Genomic DNA, 21913 nt, shown 5'->3' with positions numbered 1-21913 from the left:
TCTGGAAAGTCCTGCACTGGTCTCCCCAGCTGGCATTTTCCTTCCCCAGTGGGTGAGCACATGCATTTCCCCCAGAGCCACGGTGGCCCAGAACTCATTATTAATAAATGTATGCCAGATCCTGGATATGAATTTTGGAGGATGTTCAAATAACCACTTAAATCTCTATGCCTTGTGCCTGAAATACAACGCCTTAATGACCACTTGAGATCAAACAAATTAGTGATTTCCCTCAAATCATGGGAAACTCTCAGTTATCACAGCATTAGCATGTTGCAAAAACTCAACTAATGTCATAATGGTGACAGAGTCCTCGGTCATCAAAAATTTATTCTCTACTTTTAGTTCTTGCACTCTTCTTCCTAAAATATATATGCTACATAAGTACATAAACTGTACAACACTAAATGTAAGGATGGCTTTGACTCCTACTAAAAAAGTAAATCCACAGCAAAAGTAGCGAATCTAACTTCTTGGAGTTTCCAGATTAGAGCCACTATTAGCAGAACTATTACCAATGGCGTTGAAGTGTAAACATTAGGTACAGTGGGCATGAGAGTTTTCTAGTGCAACCTGCTAGGAATACAGACTTACAACTTCACACTTACTTCAGAGCTGTACAGAAAATGGTTAAAACTGGCAAGACTAAAATTGGGTACAAGGCTTCAGAAATGTAAATGGCAGGCATAAAAATCAATTTAACCTTAGTCTACTTGATCCATTTAGATTCAAATCCTTTACTTCACTACGTGTTTCTCATCTTTTCCTTACTAGCTCCTATCAAACACCATCTTGGTTCAGCAAAACATTTTCCTACCTTTTCATCATCGGGAGTCATTATCTACTCATATGACTCCTTCCAAATATGGGGCGTTTAAAGGCAGAAAAAATTTGAGAATAACCACAGCTACCACCATAGGAAAGATGTTTTTGACAAGGGATAAAAACAGTACTGAGAGGCAAACAGGTTTGGGGAAGATGTGCATAAAATGTCTGTAATAAGAAATCCTAAAGATAGTGTTACTTGAAGTATAAATAAATATGGACACCCCAGGGAAGTTTTTTGGTGAGACTTTGTGTCAACTGATGAGATTTGAAGGCATGAGAAAAATTATGACTAGGTGATTCAATCTATAATCACATAGTCATAGGAATCAAGGTTACGTGAACACAGGCAAACCTCAGAGATACTGCGGGTTTGGTTCCAGACAACCAAAATAAAGTGACTATCACAGTAAAGCAAATCACACAAAATATTTGGTTTCCCAGTGCATTTAAAAGTTAGGTTTACACTGTACTGTAATCTATTAAGTGTATAATAGCATTATGTCTGAAAAAAACAAAGAACAAACTTTAAAACTACTTTCTGGCTAAATAATGCTAACCATCATCTGAGCCTTCAGCGAGTCAAAATCTTTTTGCTGGTGGAGGGTCTTGCCTGGATGTTGGATGTTGATGGCTGCTGACTGATCAGGGGGGCGGTTGCTGAAGGCTGGGGTAGCTGTGACAATTTCTTAAAATAAACAACAATGGAGTCTGCCACATCCATTGACTCTTCCTTTCATGAACGATTTCTCTGCAGCATGACATGCGGTTGGATAGCATTTTACCCACAGCAGAACTTCTTCAAAACTGGAGTCAGTCCTCTCAAACCCTGCTGGCTGCTTTATCCACTAAGTTTATGTCAGAGCCTAAATCCTTTGTTGTCATTTCAACAATTTTCACAGCATCTTCACCAGGAATAGACTCCATCTTGAGAAACCACTTCCATTGCTCACGTACAAAAGCAAACCCTCATTCGTTAGTTCTGTCATGAGACAGCAGCCATACAGCCACGTCTTCAGGCTCCTCTTCTAATTCTAGTTCACTTGCTCTTTCTACCACATCTGCACTTATTTCCTCCACTGAAGTCTTGAACCCCTCAAAGTAATCGACTTCTTCCACATTCCTGGTAATGTTGATATTCTGACCTCTTCCTATGAACCTCAAATGTTCTTAATGGCATCTAGAATGATGAATCCTTTTCAGAAGGTTTTCAATTGACTTTGCTAAGATCCATCAGAGGAATCATTATCTATGGCATCGATAGCCTTACAAGATGTATTTCTTAAATAATAAGGCTTGAAAGTCAAAATCACTCCTTGATCCATGGGCTGCAGAGTAGATGTTGTGCTAGCATGAAAATAAAATTGTTCATCTATGTCATAGCTCTTGGGTGACCAGATGCCTACTCAAAGCACAGTAATATTTGAATCTATTTTTTCTGAGCAGTACGTCTCAACAGTAGGCTTAAAATATTCAGTAAACTATGTTGTAAACAGAAGTGCTGTCATCCAGGCTTTGTCTTTCCACTTATAGAGTGCAGACAGAGTAGATTTAGCATAATTCTTAAGGGCCCAAGAGTTTTGGATTCGTAAATGAGCATTGGGTTCAACTTACGTCACCAGGTGCATCACGTCCTAATGAGACCGTCAGCCTGTCCTCTGAAGCTCTGAAGCCAGACGTTGACTTCTCCTCACTTGCTGTGAAAGTCCTAGATGGCATCTTCTTCCAACAGAAGGCTGTCTCATCTACATTGAAAATCTGTCGTCTCATTCTTTAGCTTAGCTGGATCTCCTGGATAACTTGCTGCAGGTTCTCCAACAGCACTTGCTGCTTTACCTTGAACTTTTATGTCATGGAGATGGCTTCTGTCCTTCAACCTATGAACCAACCACTATTGCTTCAAACTTCTCTTCTGCAGCTTCCTCACCTCTCTCAGCCTTCACAGAATTGAAGAGAGTTAGGGCCTTGCTCTCGATTAGGCTTTGACTCAAGGGAATGTTGTGGCTGGTTTGATCATCTACCTAGACCATTAAGACTTTGTCCATAGGAGCAGTATGGCTGTTTCACTTTCTTATCATTCATGTGTTCACTGGAGCAGTGCTTTTCATTTCCATCAGGAGCTTCTCCTTTGCATTCACAGCTTGGCTGACTGTTTGGCACAGAGGCTTAGCTTTCAGCTTGTCTTGGATTTTGACATGCCTTCCTCACTAAGCTTCATCGTTTCTAGCTTTTGACTTAAAGCAAGAGACATGGGACTCTTCCTTTCACTGGAACACTTAGAGGCCATTGTGGGGTTACTAACTGTCCTAATTTCAGTACTGTTGTGTCTCAGGGAGTAGGGAGGCCCGAGGGAGGGAGAAAGATGGGAATGGCTGGCCATGGAGCAGAGAGAACACACAACATTTACCAATGAAGTTCCCTATCTTGTATGGGTGCAGTGGTCCATGGTGCCCCACAAACAATTATAACAGGAACATCAGAGATCACTGATCATAGATCACCATAACAAACACAATAATAATAAAAATGTTTAAAATATTGTAGGATTTACCAAATGTGACACAGGGACAGGAAATGAGCAAACGTGTTGGAAAAATGGTATCAACAGACTTGCTCAAAAGCAGCGTTGCCACAAATGTTCAGTTTCCAAAAAGCATAATATCTGCCAAGTACAATTAAACAAGGTCCGCATGCCTACAGATATCCATATATTGAGTATATACTACAGCCCAGACAGTTTACTTAAATAACTTAATTAACACTTAAAATAACTCTGTAATAAGCATTATCATTCACCCACATTTTACTAATGAGGAAAAAAAGGCTAATTAATCCCATGCACACTTGCCCATGGGAAGTTGATATTTCAACTTCTGCAACATATGGTTAGATTGATTTAATTTTAAAAGTTAATTTTGTCTTTTTTTTTTTTTTAACACAAACTGAGTGCAGTTTAACAAATCTCCTGAGATATTTCTACACTGCTATTTTCATCTTGTGATATTGAAGGTATTTTTCCCTAGGTAATTGTCACTCACTTCAGTTTCAGCTAAATTTTGTTCTGTTATTAGCCATGTAAATGATACATCTCAACAGAATGCTCACCATCTTTTCAGTTCCAGTTAACATTTTCATTACTATACAATGAGTGTCAAAGGAAATATTTCATTTAAAGTTCATTTGCATCTAATGAATAATAATGAATATTATTTTGGCAATATTCCCAAAGTTGACCACCTTCCAACAAATCTCATTATGAAATTTACTGATAACACATCATAGACGTATCAATTATACTAAATTATTAACAATATACAATGTTCATTGTTTGTAGTAACAAAAAAGATGCCAGATACTATTTTTAAGAGACATGAATGATATCGCTTATATGTGGAATCTAAAAACGTGGTACAAATGAAATTATTTACAAAACAGAAATAGAGTCAAAGATGTAGAAAACAAACTTATGGTTACCAAAGGGGAAAGGGTGGTGGAGGGATAAATTGGGTGATTGGGATTGACATATACACACTACTATATATAAAATAGATAACTACTAAGGACCTATTATATAGCACAGGGGAAAAAAAAGAAAGACATGAGGCTTCAATAAAAGATGACCAGGAGCCACGGTAGTTAGAGCAAAACTACCATTTCGTACTTTCTGAAAGCAAAGTAGTTACAGTCTCTCCCAGATGGAGCACATTTCGTTTCTCATTCTGTTTGGTTGGCAATCTTGTTCAATTATGTAGAATAAAGACATTTAAGAGCAAAATGGGTCCCTGATCAGCACTAAAGGGAGCTCTTGTTTAAAGGAATTGAGGAAAGCCTAATGTGAATCATTCTAAAGCATGGTACTTTCTTATCTCTCCAATAGCGTTTTAATTCAGACCTTTCAGATGTTTTGTGATGGACATTCAGGCTGATTAGTATGACCCCTTAGTAACTCAGATATTGAGGTTTAAGGGGGCCTGGGATGCAATCTCCAGAAGAGAATAATAGCAGCCATGCTCACAGTACTTTCCTAATACCGGAGTGTCATTATTTAAAAAGCCCAATTCAAATGATTCAAGCTAATGTGACTTAAGAGCCCTTGGGTAAGTGATTCTAATTCAGGGAATATCAAATTTTTAACTCATTAAATAAATGCATATGTGTACAAATATAGATAGAAGGATAACTGCTATAAAAATTAAGTAGGGCCAAGTGATGGAGAGAGAATGAAAAGGACTCTTTTGCTCTATGATAATACAGTGATTGGCAGTCATATCAAAGCAGGTGATATACTGTCTCATGACCTTAAGGAAGGGGAGGGTGGGCTGTGAAGATACAGACCACAAGTGTTTGGTCCAAGCAGCAGGAAGAGCAAGTGAAGAGTCCTGGAACGTGTTTATCATCCTTGAGGGAAAACAAAGAGGACAACACGGCCAGTGGAGAGACTGCACATCGACCAGCAGAAGAGAAGGACAGAGCCCTGGGTCAGGGGTAGATCATACTGTATCTCATACTTATGGAAGGGACTTGGAGTACCTTTTGGATATGATGACTGGGCTTTGTATGCTTTGGAGCAGAGGAGTGAAATGATCTGATATATATTTTTAGAAGATTGCTCTGGCTGTAATTTGAAGAGCTGACAGTGGGGCAGGGAGATCAGTGAGGAGGCTACTGAAATAGTTTAGGCAAGAGAGATTAACGGTAAGGATTCGAATAGCCATGGTGTCAATAACCGGGTCATGTCATGGCACTGTGACAACCATGGTGTCATGGTTGGAGTGAAAGCTCCTGCAACTATGCTCTCACTATACAACAGCCATTGGAATTCATTTTTGTCCATCTTTTTCTTCCAGACGTTGGAGCAGTATTTGAAATATAGTGACATTTATAAGTATTTGTCAAATAAGTGAATGAACAAATTATTAAAATGACAAGACAGTAAAAGCCTTGACTAGTCAAACCTATAAGTACAACTAAGCAAATGGAAACAGTGAGAAGTTAAATATAATTTCACAGGATTCCTGAGGCATACAGTGGGATGCAGGAATAGATTGTGATTATATGAGGATATAACCTATTTCAAAGAAAGAGAGAGAATACAAAGGTTGAAAACAGCTTTTTTCACGTTGAGTTCACACATACTGAAATCCAAAAAAACAGTGATAAACACAGTGAAACTCTGAGTTAGAATAAAAAGAAGACTGGACAAGAAAAATCTTAAAATTTCAAAACTAAAAACAGGTGCTCTCTACAAATACAGATCAGGGGTCTTACTAACAATTTCATAAATCACATGTGCACGTGTGCCCATGCACACACACCCCTGCATCACTCTGGATGGATGACTTCAAAAATATGTTATGAGAATTCAGGAACATCACATATTAATTAAGAAACAGCTACCTATACTAATTACATTTTCTTGTCAACATCCAGTAGAAGTTATTAGGTTCACAGTTCAGGGAAATGCCATAGGCAGGGTTTATCTTTATTTCAGAAATATATGGCATTTAAAAAAATTTATATATGGAGTGATGTCAGCTGGATATCTCTTTAGTTGCTATAATGATTATACCCAATGTTTATTGAATAATGGGTCAATATCAATTTACACACCATCTTTCATATTATATCAAAAGAATCTGTATTTCAGTTCTTTCCATTCAACTTTTATAAATAATTTGAATGACGGTTCAACAAGCATGCTTATCAATTTTGTGATACAATAAAACTCAAAAGGAGAGCTAAACCATTAAGAGATTAACTCTAATGTCAATAAGTTCTCAAATGATGTGAAACTAACTAAATGAAATATAATGGGATCATATATAAGATATATGATTAGAAAAAATGCCTAAAATATGACTGGATTCATAGGAAATAATGAGAAAGAACATTCAGAAAATTACTTGGATGAAAGCACAAATGTATCTAGTATCAGGATATGACTTTATCTTGAAAACTTGGTTTACCTCTTCTGGGAAGCCTTCCTGAACCTGAAATGGTATGTTGGATATTATTCATCTATTGGTAAATTGGTTTGGTTAATGCTTCTCCGCAAACAAAGATTATGAAATAATAGAAACTCTGCTTTTTTAAAAACATTAGTTAGAATTCCTGTAACAAATTTTTTAAAATCCTTATAATTTACTATAACTCTAAGGGCACAGAGGTACCAGAAAAGAGCTCTAAGTTACACCTGAGGTCTGGGAATCTACCCTTCAATTGCTCCTTTTATATATTTTTTTCATGCAAGAACTCTCCATTTTCTCAACCTAAAGCAATCTACAGGTTCAATGCAATCCCTGTCAAATTACCAAGGGCAATTTTCACAGAATTAGAACAAAAAATTGTACACTTTGTATGGAAACACAGAAGACCCCGAATAGAGAAAGCAATCTTGAGAAAGAAGAACAGAGCTGGAGGAATCAGGCTCCCTGACTTCAGACCATACCACAAAGCTACAGTAATCAAGACAGTATGGTACTGGCACAAAAACAGAAATATAGATCAATGGAACACGATAGAAAGCCCAGAGATAAACCCACGCACCTATGGCCACCTAATCTATGACAAAGGAGGCGAGAATATACAATGGAGAAAAGACAGTCTCTTCAATAAGTGGTGCTGGGAAAACTGGACAGCTACATATTAAAGAATGAAATTAGAACACTCCTTAACATCATACACAAAAATAAACTCAAAATGGATTAAAGACCTAAATATAACGCTGGATACTATAAAACTCTTTGAGGAAAATACAGGCAGAACACTCTTTGCCATAAATCACAGCAAGATATTTTTGACCCACCACCTAGAGTAATGAAAATAAAAACAAAAATAAACAAATGGGACCTAATGAAACTTAAAAGATTTTGCACAGCAAAGGAAACCATAAACAAAACAAAACACAACCCTCAGAATAGGAGGAAACATTTGCAAACGAAGCAAATGATAAGGGATTTATCTCTAAAATATATAAACAGCTCATGCAGCTCAATATCAAAAAAACCAAACCACCCAATCAAAAAATGGGCAGAAGACCTAAATAGACATTTCTCCAAAAAGACATACAGGTGGCCAACAAATACATGAAAAGATGCTCAACATCACTAATCATTAGAGAAATGCAAATCAAAAGTACAATGAGCTATCACCTCACACCTGTGAGAACAGTCATCATCAAAAAATTTTCAAACAATAAATGCTAAAGAGGGTGTGGAGAAAAGGGAACCCTCCTACACTGTTGGTGGGAATGTAAATTGGTATAGCCACTATGGAGAACAGTATGGAGGTTCCTTAAAAAACTAAAAACAGAACTACCATAAGACCCAGCAATCCCACTCCTAGGCATATATCCAGAGAAAACCATAATTCAAAAGGATGCATGTACCCCAATGTTCACTGCAGCACTATTTACAATAGCCAAGACATGGAAGCAACCTAAATGTCCATCAACAGAGGAATGGATAAAGATGTGGTACATACATACAATGGAATATTACTCAGCCATAAAAAGGAACAAAATAGTGCCATTTGCAGAGATGTGGATGGATCCAGAGATTGTCATACAAAGTGAAGTAAGTCAGGAAGAGAAAAACAAATATCGTATAATATCACTTATATGTGGAATCTAGAAAAATGGTACAGGTGAACTTATTTGCAAAGTTCAAATAAGATGAATTTATTTTCAAAGCAGAAATAAAGTCACAGATGTAGAGAACAAACTTATGGTTACCAAGGGGGAAGGGGAGTGGATGAATTGGGAGATTGGGACTGACATATATACACTACTATGTATAAAATAGATAACTAATGAGAACCTACTGTATAGCACAGGGGACTCTACTCAATGCTCTGTGGTGACCTAAATGGGAAGGAAATCTAAAAAAGATGGGATATATGTATATGTATGACAGATTCACTTTGCTGTAAAGCAAGAAATTAACCCAACATTGTAAAGCAACTAAACTCCAACAAAAATTAATGAAAAAAAGAAAAAAACAACTCTCCATTTTTCTCAAAGGTGGAAGCATCTTCACCATTTCCTCATAACTCAACCACCTCCTTTCCCCCTACATTACCCCTGCTTATATGAAAACGATTACTTAAAATACCTGATATTTCAAAAATTATCAAATATGCCACAAAGATGTAATTGTCAAAACAAAACATAAACTAACAACATCAATAAAAACACTAACAAAGACATTTGATAAAATGCATCTGGTATATTATGCTAATACACTTTTATAAAGATTATTGAGATCTCATGAGGAAGTAGTTTCTAGATATTCATATTTTTAAGATATTTTCAGTGTTTCAGTTATTTGAAAACATAACTAAAACAATATAATTGAAACATAACAAACAAATATAAAACATCAAACCACAGACCAGTGTGATGTACTTAAAGCAGTGCTTGGAAAGAAATTTAGAGTCCTAGATGCTTATTCTACAACAGAAGAAGGCTGAAATTAAGGTGGTATGAATCTAATTTTTCAATTTAGAAAAATATAGTAAAAGTCAAAGAAAAGAAGTAATAAATATGACTGTAAATCAATGAGAAAAACACAATAGATAAGATGAAGTATGTCGAAAACTGGTTTTTGACATAATTAATAAAATTGACAATTTCCTAGTGTAATAAGTTAAGGAAAAATGACAAAAAAACCAAATAAATGATATTTGAAAGAAAAAGCAACATAAATTTAAGCATGACAGACATTATAAAATCTTTAAGAGGATGTTATGAATAAATGTGTTAATAAATAGGAACATTTTAACCCAGGAGTGAAAAATCTTTGCTCCAAGAGAAGTCCAGTCCAGATAATCTTCACCCACAAGATGATCGTTAACTATTAGTAAATAAATAATTCTAATATACCACAAGCAATTACAAAGTGTAGAAAGATGAGAGGTATTAATCGAGTCATTTTATGAAACCAGCATTACATTGTTACCAAAACTTGACAAGGATTCTATGAGAAAGAAAAATTCATGGCCAATATTCACTCATGAGTAAAGATGTGAAATTGCTAAAATAGTAGCAAGCTAAATCCAGTAATAAATAAAAAGTCAGATTTAGCCTGTAATTTCAAAGTTTGATTTCTATTCCAAATCAATAGGTACAACATACTCAAAAACAAAAAGGAGAAAATGTATCTTATTTCAATACATGCAAACAAAAAAAATTTTGATTAAAATCAACATTAATTTAGGTGTAAAAAAAGTAAAACTCTCAAAGTCATATCCAGAAGGCCTAGTAAACAGTGTACAGTACATTTTCATTAAGTAGATTAAATGCTAACACAAGTATCTAATTTGCTATTGTCAGAACCATAACAAATCAAAAGCAGCCACCAATACCCACTGGACAACATGATACTCGAGTTCCTAGCAAGTGCAGAAACAGAGTAAAAATAACTAAAATTATAAGGTCTAGGATGGAAAAAATTTTAAACACTGTCACTACTTATAGATATTATGAGTATCTACACTAACAATCCAAAATAACTTATGGGTAAATGATTATAATTCTTAAAAGAGTTTAGAATGTTTTCTAAATTTGGGCCTATATTTAAAAATTATTAACCTTTCTCTATACCAGCTACAAATAGTTCAGAACTTCAATAAGATCAACAACATGCTCAATACCCATATAATGTTAGTTTTCTAGGAATAACACTGAAAATGTCTGAGAATCAAATTACAAACACACCCCTAAAGATAACAAATAAGCACCAAGAAATATAATGATATACCATGGAATGAATAATTTAATATTGAAAAAAATGTAAATTATGCCCTAATTTATCAACAGACTTAATACAATTCTAAAATTCCAATATTCTGTGTGTATCTGCATATTGTGCATAAAGTCTGACAAGTTGAATCTAAAAGTTTAAAGAAAATCCTAATGTTAAAGAATGGCGGGTTTCCCTGGTGGCGCAGTGGTTGAGAATCTGCCTGTTAATGCAGGGGACACGGGTTCGAGCCCTGGTCTGGGAAGATCCCACATGCCGCAGAGCAACTAGGCCCGTGAGCCACAACTACTGAGCCTGCACGTCTGGAGCCTGTGCTCCGCAACAAGAGGGGCCGCGATAGTGAGAGGCCCGCGCACCGCGATGAAGAGTGGCCCCCAATCGTCACAATTAGAGAAAGCCCTCGCACAGAAACAAAGACCCAACACAGCCAAAAATAAATAAATAAATAAATATTAAAAAAAAAAAAAAAAAAAAGAATGGCAAAACATTCCCAAGAAGAAAAGCAAAGAAAGCAGAATGAACTTTACCAGATATCAACAACTGTTATAAACATATAGTACATAAGATATTATTTCATTAGCTCAAAGTTTTTCACTCACGGAACAGAACTGAGAAACCATAATGAGAACACACAAATATGGAAACTTTTTATAATAGAGTCAACACTGCTGATCGATGTGGGAAAAGATACATTTTTCTAATAAATGGTGCTGTTGATTGGATATCTAACTAGGTAAAACCTAAATAAATATTGGGCCCCTACCTCACATGATATAAAAATGAAGATGAGCTGCATTTAAGACCTAAATGTAAATGGTAAAATTCTCAAGCTTAAAAAGACAATGTAGAACAGCAATTAAGCCTATCCTTTAAAAATTATTTGTAAATTTGACTAAAACAAAATTAAGAACTTCTACTCATTAGGCAATATATAGAGTTTTTTTAAAAAATTATACAAAATGTGGGATAATATATTTTCACCATGTACAACTGCTGAAGGATATTATTCAAAAAAATTAAGAGCACTCTGTAGATCAATAAGAAAAATAAAGAAATCAAAAAATTGTAAATAGAAATCAATAGGACTTTTACCTAAGAGAAGGCACAAATGGCCCATAAGCAAAAATAAGAGAGCAACTACATTAAAATTAGTAATATGCAAATTTATGTGACAATGAGTGATTATTTCATACCACAAAACTGAGAAAAATGAAAAGTCAGACAGTAATATTAAGTGTTGACAGGATGCAGAGCGATGGGAATTCCATCCATGACTGACTGGAGTGAAATCAGCAAATCAACTTTGAAAAACAGTTTGTCACGTACTACATAACATAACTGAAACGTGCATTCCTCGGACATGCAAATTCTACTATTAAATATGTACCCTAAGAAAATATTGTCTCTATCCCAGAACCATGAGCAAGAATACTTAGAGCAGCGTCATACATAACCCAAACATGGAAACTCTCAGAATGTTTACAAAGTGGAAACCGTTGTGGAAAATTAAACAACGGGGCATACACCCAGAGAAAACCATAATTCAAAAAGACACATGCACCCCAATGTTCATTGCAGCACTATTTACAATAGCCAGGTCACGGAAGCAACCTAAATGCCCATCGACAGACGAATGGATAAAGAAGATGTGGTACATATATACAATTGAATATTACTCAGCCATAAAAAGCAACGAAATTGGGTTATCTGTAGAGACGTTCATGGACCTAGTGACTGTCACACAGAGTGAAGTAAGCCAAAAAGAGAAAAACAAATATTGTATGTTAATGCATATTATGTGGAATCTAGAAAAATGGTACAGATGAACTGGTTTGCAGGGCAGAAAGAGAGACAGATGTAGAGAACAAACGTATGGACACCAAGGGGGGAAAGCGGGGGGCGGTGGGGGGAGGATGGTGGTGGGGAAAAAAAAATAATCTTTTGAAGTCTTATAATTTCCACTTTGGAGTTCACCCATTTCATTAAAAGGTATCTGCTTTACTGCTAAAAATGATTTTATATTTAGTTCGGGTGAAGGGAGGGGATAGAATGGTTCAATGAGACCATTGTTATAATACATGTTTTAAAAACCTAGGAGTTTAAAGATTAGAAAAGTTTATATAAAAAAAAAGAAAATTAAACAACAGTTACAACGAATCAACTAGAAGCGCACACACTCACAAGAATGGATCTCAAAAATAATTTTGAATGAAAGAAGAAAGCCATACTATATGATTCAATGTTTACATAAAGTCCAAACACAGGCAAAATGCAACAATATTTGTTTAGACATAAGAAATTACAGAGAAAAGTAAGAGTGAATACAAATTCCAAGACTTGGAGGAGACAGAATAGCACCAATGACCCTTTTTCTTGGCCTGCTTATTGGGAACAGAGATGTTTATCTTATTTGGACTTTATAACTGTCTGTGTGTTTGTGTGTGCATATTTTATTTAGGTTATATTCTAAGGTATTTCTAAAAAATGATAAATTATAGTCTATTGCACTTCTCATGTATCTTCCAGTGAATCATATACATACTAGCGTTTAAAAGTATTTTAATTGCACACAAAATTTGTACTTTAGGAAACTTGTTTTATCACCGGTTTTCTTCTTAGGTCAATTTCCCTTGCCCTGAGCTCTGATGAGAAAATTAAAGGTACATTTTTCCAAGAGGCAGAAAGGGTAGTACGTAGCAGAAATAAATGTGAAGTATTGGATTTTGTGTCCAAAACTCATTGGCACAAGCAAAGGATAGGCACACCAAATCAAGTGAAAGTAACTTAGATGGAAAAATAATTACAGTTATCATTGGTGGAGTTTATAATATGTGCAAATAATTGGCCAATTACTTTAGATATAGTATCTTTAATCCTTATAGCAATTCTGCAAAGTAGAACATCAGACAGACAAATTGACTTGCCACTTACACAGAAAAGCTAGGATATGAACCCAGGTGTGTCTCTCTCCCGTATGTTCTCTGGCCATTACTTCATTTTGCCCAGATATTGTCATTTGATGTCTGATGGTGGGGTGTAACGGAGCATAAGACGACCTGACTTTTAATCTCTCTACAAATTATTGGCTGTTTGGCCTTGAATAATATTTCATGAATTCTTAAGAACTCATTTCTTTTTCTTTCCTTTTTTCTTTTTACAAATTGGGGATTATAATACCTATCTATCAAAGTCATTGTGAAATTTAAATAAAATACATATGCAAAGCCCCTAGTACAAAACATCTATTCAATTATTTTTTTTTTTTATTATTACTAACTTGTGGTTAAATTATGAGAACATCTCCCCAAACTTTCAGCATCTTGTGGTTAAAAAAAGAAACAGATGGTTGGATGAATACAGGGCTGATCAAGCAAATAGAGGAAAAAGATCAGAGGATTGGAAAAGTACGGATTCTGGTAAGGAGCTTGCCTTTGTCACTGTTCACGGAGTCACGCCAAGGTTGGAGGGATGATGTCATATGGAAGAGGCTGATGCTCTGAGGGACAGAGAACATTCTTATGACAAGCCGGGGTGGGGGGGACAGTCTTACTTGGAGGAAAGGAATGAAAGAAGACAATGGAAGACTCTCATTAAGTCAAGCACACCTGATCCAGAGCTGAGACCATCCAAAGCCCTGAACACTGTCATAACTATGTGAATATCTCACTCCTGTCTTCCTGGGGGGAGAAGTCAGGAGGAAGGTTGGCCAGGAGAACCTCAGCCTGTGGCTACTTGTGATTCTGCTGCTGATTTGACCTGGGATGCACCATTTCCGCGTTGCTAAGATGTCTTTACCAAACTATAGCTTCTCAATTTCTGTGATATCCTCACCGTGACAAAAAAAAAACAAAAAACAAACCAAAACAAAAAACAAACAGAAAACCCAACAGAGCTCCTTTGGTTGAATAATAGAATATGGACCTCCTATCATCAGTGAAGGTTATTACCTTCACTCGGTTATTACGTCTATACCCTTCTGAATCCCTGTTTCCAACAACCTAAGTCCTTCTAGAAGGACATAATTTTTCCTGTTACTTTTCCAAGAAGTAAAATGTTTCCTCTATCCCTAGCCTGAGACTAGAATCTGCTCTGCATAGACAGACCTACTGGATCCCACTGAACTGCCTGTTAGTTTGCCCAGGTACGGCCAACTTCAGGTCCCCGGCTCTTCTGAGCCACCTGCCAGTGTCTAGAACTGCGGTCCTCCTTCCATCCTTGGCCCAGCCAGTTAGATACACCACAGCCCTAATGAGCGAATCTAGCTCAAGATACATGTGTTCCAAGTCAAGTCTCATGAATAAATCCAAGACACCCCCAGAAATGATTGAAAGACACTCTGGAAGTATAAAGCACGGCAGATTTCTAAAACTCGAATGACCTCTTTGTTCAGCTCATATTGTAAAGGCTATTCATTATATTTTTTCTCTCTCTGAAATTTGAAATTGTTTTGGTTCTGCCCAGCGTTGACCTCCAATGTCCCCATGAAACCTACCTTACTGGGTGCAGAAGAAACACTAACGAGAGATCCTGTAAGTGACAAAGCAAGGTAGCACTTTGGGATACACGGAACTCCGTACCTGAGCGCACAGCCTCTTTCTGAATGCTCCCATAGTCATGCCAGTCCTTTCTTCTTACACCATCTGTCCATGCATAGAATTGCCCATCTCCCAGGCCCAGTGGAAATGTCTGTGGAAAAGGAAAGTATTCAGAGCATAAAAAGGAGGTATTTCCTTTCGCATGGCAGGTAAACACAGCCAGGCACATCACAGGCAATCAAAGAATACTCGAATAAGAGATCCTCCACAGTCTACTGAAGAGGAAGCTGTTGCTAGTGACCAGATGAATACACATTTTAAAACCCTTTTCCGTTTTAAAAATAAGAGCACGCGTCGCACACAGCACCTACCATTTCCAATTTTATTTCATCCAGAGACGTTAATAACTTAGTGTACCACCTCGTCTGAGCATAAATGCCTAGCTGTTTTCACTTGCCCCAAGTGTAAATATTAGTAGTATTGATTTTGTATCATGGAAATACTTTTGTTTGTGATTTGTACAATTTTACTTGTTTTGATCAAGTATATTTGAATGGCCTGGTGACAATATTAGCAAGCATTTACTGAATGCTCACTGTGTACCAGGTACCAAGTTGGATACTCTGTGTATAGAAGATCCTTCGGTCTTTATGATAGTCTTTGGTTGTAAACCTTCATTTTTCTGCTAAATAATCAAAGGCCCAGAGAAGTAAAATAACTTGAATGAAACCACAGGGGCCAAGTCAGGACTTGGACCAGTTCTATTAAGACCAACATTGTGATCCTAACAACTATTAAATACTGCCTACCACCTAGATTTCTGTCAAATTATGGTGCATGGTTATGCTTATAGTTGAAATTATCACAAAGTCAACAACTGTAGTCACAACATGTTTTATGCTTTAGTAAAATTCAATGTATTCTAATGTCACCTTGAAAATTATTTCTGTGTGCATGGCTGAAGCTACTTCTCTCTTTATAGTGTTTATTTTGGTCATAAACAAAAATGTTTTGAATGAAATTTATTTTCACAATCTTAACAGTCAAGATAATGTAAAATAAATGTTTTCATATTCACATACCATTTCCCTTTTATTTGGTTCATTTTTGGAAATAAATAAAACATCAACAGAATAAAGAGAACACTTTTGAAAGTCTCAATTTAAAACAAAAGATGAATAATTTCAGTGAGGACATTCTACCCTAAGAGCCTTTCCAAGGCAAATAAAAGGTCTTACTTCTTATTTTAAAACAGTACAACTACTGTGCTTATGTAAAAATTATCTACCTTGGGTCCATCTTTATAGCTTATAAAGGATCCACTTGTTTTGAAAGAACAAAAATGGACTTAATATAAAAAAAGGTAGTTAAATCAGAAGAAAGATTTTCCAGATCAGGTGACTATTATTTGTATATTTTTTTAAAAAATTGTTCATAATAGCGGTGAGTTCAGGAAAACAACAGAGGAATAAACAAAGGATGATGGTGAGTTTATACAAAATATTAAGAATAAAAAGAAAAAAATTTAAAAGGAGGATGACGAGAAAGAAAAGATGGAAAAATTAACAGAAAATATAAAAATAGAAGAAAATGGAATAAAACAGTTTGGGGGTTATAATAGCAACGCTAAAAAAACTCATGCATTTTTTTCTGATTGATATTGCTTTTATAATTAGAAGTTTCGCCAAACTCAGCTGTGAATGGGAAGATTTAAATAACCAAATAACTTTAAAATACAAAACCCATGTTTTGTCTCAGCCATGCATTTCCAATGATGAGTGCTGAGCAATCATAGAAATCTTACAGATTTAGATAATACCGATTTATAATAAATATCACCTTCAGATCAAAATATAATAGATAATTTCAAAACAAACTTTGCCATGAAACCTGGAGATGTTCTTGTGTAAACTCTGAATATGCAAAGCTCTCTCTGATTACCTGTTGGTTCACAAGCCAGCCCCCTACTCCACCCCCAAACATGGAGGGCAAGGAGAGAGGGAGAGAGGCAGACCTTCCAGATGGGCAGGGGGTGGGTTTAATATGCAGGGAACTTACACATGAGGCCTGTCCTGCAAGACAACTTGATTTCTGCACCCATCTGCCTGAATCTTAAAAGTTTATAAAGAGGCCTTAACAGGGTCCAGTCACTATTCAGCCCAAACGGTCTCAACATCACTTTACTCTCTCAAGCCTGCATCCTTGAAACTGGTTCCCACCTTGGGAATGGTTGGCGGATGTCCCTTGCAAGGACAGGGGAAGGGTGAGGAACCTCCCATCACTCAGGTCCAGCTGGCAGGTGGACCAGTTGCCATGACCTCCTGGTGACCTCCTCCAACACCCCACCCCTTGAGACAGGCTCTTACAATCTCACATGACCTCACTTTTGCAGTGTGCCCTGAGCCGGTCTGCAACGGGTCTTTTGAGCCTGGAGGTGGCTCCAGGCGGCCGTCTGACTGCGTTGCAGGCAGAGACCTCCGCAGCAATACAAGTACAGGCAAGAGAAGACACAGATCAAGATGATTCTCAAAACCATAACAATTTGTTTCCACCAAGAGCCCTGTGATTCGAACCACTGGTTTATGAAGTCCTCTAGGCTGGGGTCTGGTGACGCAGGACTTTCGCTTGTGTCCTCCTGTGATTGACTAAAGATGACACATCAGCAGACTCAGTGGGCGTGAACACACAGCACTGTCTAGATCCTTCCTTGGGAGGCAGGGACAATGTCCAAGGCCACCCTGTCTGGGAGGACGGCCCTCCTCATTAGAGGCACTTCAGTGTTCAGTAAAGACAGCCTTGTTGGCTTCATTCAAGGCTTGCTAGGCGAATGTAGTCAGGGCTTCTGCGTGAGCTATGACGTCCTGCAGGCCGATGGGGGGGACAAAGATGGCAGCCGAAGGGCGGTTCCAGTGGGAAACAGAGCGTGCCCTCTGGCTCTTCAGGAACTTGACCTGGTTGTGCAAACCACACACACTGGCCGGGGAGGAACACTGTTAGGCGTGAGGGGACAGACTGGGGGCCAGAGATGCCAGACCAGGGCCCCAGCTTCTCCCCTCACTCAAGGGTGCACCTTCCATCCCAGGTGTGGTATGCTTCCACTGTCCCAGCTGGCAGCAGGACAATGGGGTCCCAGGGGAGACTGAGTGGTTCTCCCTCACCCAGGGGTGTGAGGTAACCCACCCAACCCTGTGGGATATCCCACCGCAAATCCCAGTAGCTGCACGTGTCCCAGGTGTGATGGGGCTTGGCGTTCTCAGCCCACAGCATGCTGATGCCCAGTGTTTCCACCATTTCTGTACCTTTACAGTATTGGGAGCTTTGGCAGGGGTCCCCAGTCTGGAATATGGGGCAACAGGCCCCACAGGTTGATTGCTCAAATGTATCAAAGCCGAAGTAGTAACTTAGTCCCCCTGGCTATGCTGTTTTACCTGTTAGTAATTTAATCTGCCGCTTTAATATTCCATTTTTTCCTTTCTACCAATCCTGCTGCTTGTGGGTTATAGGAGAGATGGAACCTCCATCTGATACCATGCTATTTTACCCAGTCTTGCACATCATGACCTTTGAACATGACCCCTGATCACTATCTGACGATGGCATCCATACGGGGCATTCAGTTTCTCTAATTGCCTAATGGGTGAAAAAAATTGCCTGGTTTGAGTGGAAAAGGGAAAGTTTGGGTTAAGCCAGACACAGTGTCCTCACAAGTTGAGGCACATTTAGAATGCTCACTTGGATGGAGGGGACCGATATGATCAACTTGCCAATCCCTCAACTGTTGGGAACTCCTCCGCTAGATGGCCCCAGACTCCTTTGGCAGTCGCCTGGGGGTTGTTTAGGACACACAGGACACGCTGCTACTGCATGAACCAGTCACTGTATTTCAAGGGCAACCCGGCATCCTTGGGGACTGCCCAGGAAGGGGTGGATGGGGACCAGTATAGACACTGAGTGGCCCCACTTTTCTGTGCACCCCATCTGATGCATCTCCTGAAGGATCAGTTTTTAGGGCTCATACTGAGCTGGACCATCGCTTCCTGATGGCCTAGGGGGTCCGTACCTCACGGACCAGGATGTGGAAGACAGTGAGGACTGCCTCAGGCTCTTGCTGGTGAACATAAAAGTCCTTCCGCACATCCTGAGCCCCCAAGGGCTTATTCACGATCATCCACCCCTAGGCTTCCCCTTGTCTACACCATCAGGTCAAGCCCTGTAGAACAGCCCAGCTGTCGGGGCCAAGGGTTACCGGCCAGGGCTCAGGGGTGATGACCAGCTCATCAGGTCTGAGTCTAGCCCACCGGCTGCTGCAGTCCCTTCCAGTTTCCACCTAGATGGTGTCAGTGTTGGGCCGAAGGGCAACTGACGCCCCTGTGGCTGGGCTGCCCCGACTAGACCCATCTGTATGCCAGGCTTCAGCGGAAATTTCCCCACTTCCTCTCTCCAGGCTGCAGGGACCGCCACAAAAACAGGGGAGGGGGCATTGGGAGGATCTACAGGCTCCACGGGGCCTAAGAGCACCCGCATTTCTAGACACAGGGGACAGGCAGACAGGGGCTTCTCTGCTGCAGACAGGCTGCCACTTCGTCACCCTGGGAGTTTGCGGGGACCCATGTAACGTCTCCGCAACCCACCCCTTGATGGGCAGGGAAGCTACGACATGCTGTTTCTTCCTGGGGTGCTCTACCTGGAGGAGCGTGAGGTAGACTGCCAGGGTCTTTTGCTCTCTGGAGGGCTACTTGGCTTCTGCCCCCTTCCAGAACTGGGACCAAAATCCTAGGGGAACTCTCTTCTCCTGTTGTTCCTGCCACAGGGGCCTACCCATACTTCCGGGAGTCACAGATCCATCAAACTCAAATGGCAGCCCCGCTTGGGAGATGCTCGCAGCTTTAATCTGCTTCCCTGGTATTTTGGCTTCTCAACAGCCTCTTGCTGCCCTGATCCACAGTCCCACACAGGCCTCTTCTTTACCAGGTAGTAAAAGGGATGCATACACTATGCCAGGTGGGGAACAAAAGCCCTCCCCAAGCCCCTCCAAAGGCTGGCACCTCTTCCAGGGGTCAGATAGGCTGCACCTTCTCAAACACAGCTGCTGAGACAATGCATGTCTTACCCGAACAAGCAATTCCCAAACCTTCACTGCAGTGCCTTGAATTGTCTGTGGGTTCACTGCCCAGCCCCTCCCTCACAGGTGTTCTGGCAAAGTCTGCAGTGCCCTGAAGCAGAGGCTAGTCTTCACGTGTTAACACTGTATCATCAGTGTGTCGGGCCCATTTTACTGATGTGGGAAGGAAAGAGGGACAGGTCTCGGGCTACCGTCCCATTGTAAGCAGCTCTTTGTAGGAAACCGCCCTCAGCAGGAAGCCCCTTTCCTTGTCACTTCAGCAGAGCTGTATTGTGACTAACTTTTCACCAGGCACCCCATGCTCTACTCATCTCCAGCCCAGACGCACTTTTCAAGTCTTTTGACCACACAATACTTTGATCTACAGAAAGAACGGACAAGTGTAGGCAAAGACGTAGAAATGAAGAATGAGTAATTAACAGGTGACCAGATCTCTTCCATAGCGTCTCCTCCCATAATGTCGCGAACAAACTGTGGGCGCAAGAGAACATCTAGAGGAAGATCACGAGGAGTTCACGAGCCTGCACACAGTGGGGGATGGCGGTGACCCTGACCCCCTCCCATCTCAGTGATTAACTGAGATTACTCCCCTCCTTCCCTTTACAATTTCCATGGCGAGCAAAATCTCAGAGGTGGTTTTGGGGGGACACAGAGTTCACCATCTCCCCAGATTGTCGGCACTCTGATTAAAGACAACTTTCCCTTCTAGGAACATGTGTGAGTTTGATTTTGTAAGCGGCGCGCAGCGGGACCCTATTCAACAGCACCATGACCTGCATGGGCTGTGCAGCAGCTGCCGGGAGGCACTGGAAAGTTCCACTGCTGTCCCTCCCACGTGAAGGCAAACTGATCGCTCGACTCTGGCCAGGGGTGGACTGAAGAAAGCATTTGCCGAGTCCAGCTCAGCATGGTGCACGCCTAGGACCACGGCCAAGGCATCTTAGAGGCGGGCAGTGACGCGGACCGCCTCGCTCATCTCTCCTAGTGCAGCCTCATCCGCCAGCAGCCATCTGGCTTTTTCACGGGCCTCGCGGGGCTGCGGAAAGCACTACGGGCAGCGAGTGTGGTACCCACTCTGTGCAGTTCTTGGATAGTTTCTCCTGTTTCCTTAGGCTCCCAGGCAGTTCATCTGGTTCCCCAGTGACCACGCCTCAAGCAGTGGTAGGCTTACTGGTTCCCAGCTGGTGTTCCCCCTCAGCACTGATGTGATTACTGTAACCTGAGGCCAATTTCACCATTAAGGGTTTGCAGAGTTTGACCTCCTAGAAGATCAACACCCAATCTGTTCTTTGGTATGGGAGAGATTAAAACTTTGTAATCTCGTGGTGGAGAACGCCCAATTTGCAGTGTCAAAGGGACCTTCCTACCTTCCTGACATAACTGTTTGTCCTCTTTAACCATCAATTGTGCTGTTAATAGAGCACATTCAGTTCCAGTAGCAACCAGAGCCATCACCTGTTGTTTATTTCTGGGGACCAATGACTAGTGAGCTCAACGTGAGGCCTCTGATCACCCCCCTGATGGCCCTCAGCTGGAGGTGATCTTGGCCCTCGTCCTGTACCGGGGGTGTGGTCAGGCACGGACCCCGAATAGGGCTGTATCCCTGAGGCCTCTGCTGGAGCAGGCGGGCCGTCAGGGATGAGAGGGGCGGTGGGGCAAGTCTGAACTGC

At 39.9% G+C, this 21913-nt stretch overlaps 1 protein-coding gene across 6 annotated transcripts in view; it reads right to left on the bottom strand.

Moving 5' to 3' along the window:
* The window catches only part of GALNTL6 (polypeptide N-acetylgalactosaminyltransferase like 6), a gene marked incomplete at its 3' end in the record, with an annotated part of 1719480 nt that overhangs the window by 759621 nt on the left and 937946 nt on the right, over positions 1 to 21913 (bottom strand). For 4 of the 6 annotated variants that reach the window (XM_082402128.1, XM_082402131.1, XM_082402130.1 and 1 more), the window contains exon 2: positions 15164 to 15272. The exons of the other annotated variants lie outside the window; for them this stretch is intronic. In XM_082402128.1, the coding sequence (XP_082258254.1) occupies positions 15164 to 15272 (109 nt within the window). The remainder of the gene's footprint in view (positions 1 to 15163; positions 15273 to 21913) is intronic. 6 annotated transcript variants of the gene reach the window in all.

This window comes from Balaenoptera borealis, assembly GCF_965194805.1.
Source record: "Balaenoptera borealis genome assembly, chromosome: 8".
NCBI classification, from domain to species: domain Eukaryota; kingdom Metazoa; phylum Chordata; class Mammalia; order Artiodactyla; family Balaenopteridae; genus Balaenoptera; species Balaenoptera borealis.
The sequence above is the reverse complement of the archived record's forward strand: the minus strand, read 5'-3'. Positions and strand labels throughout refer to the sequence as shown.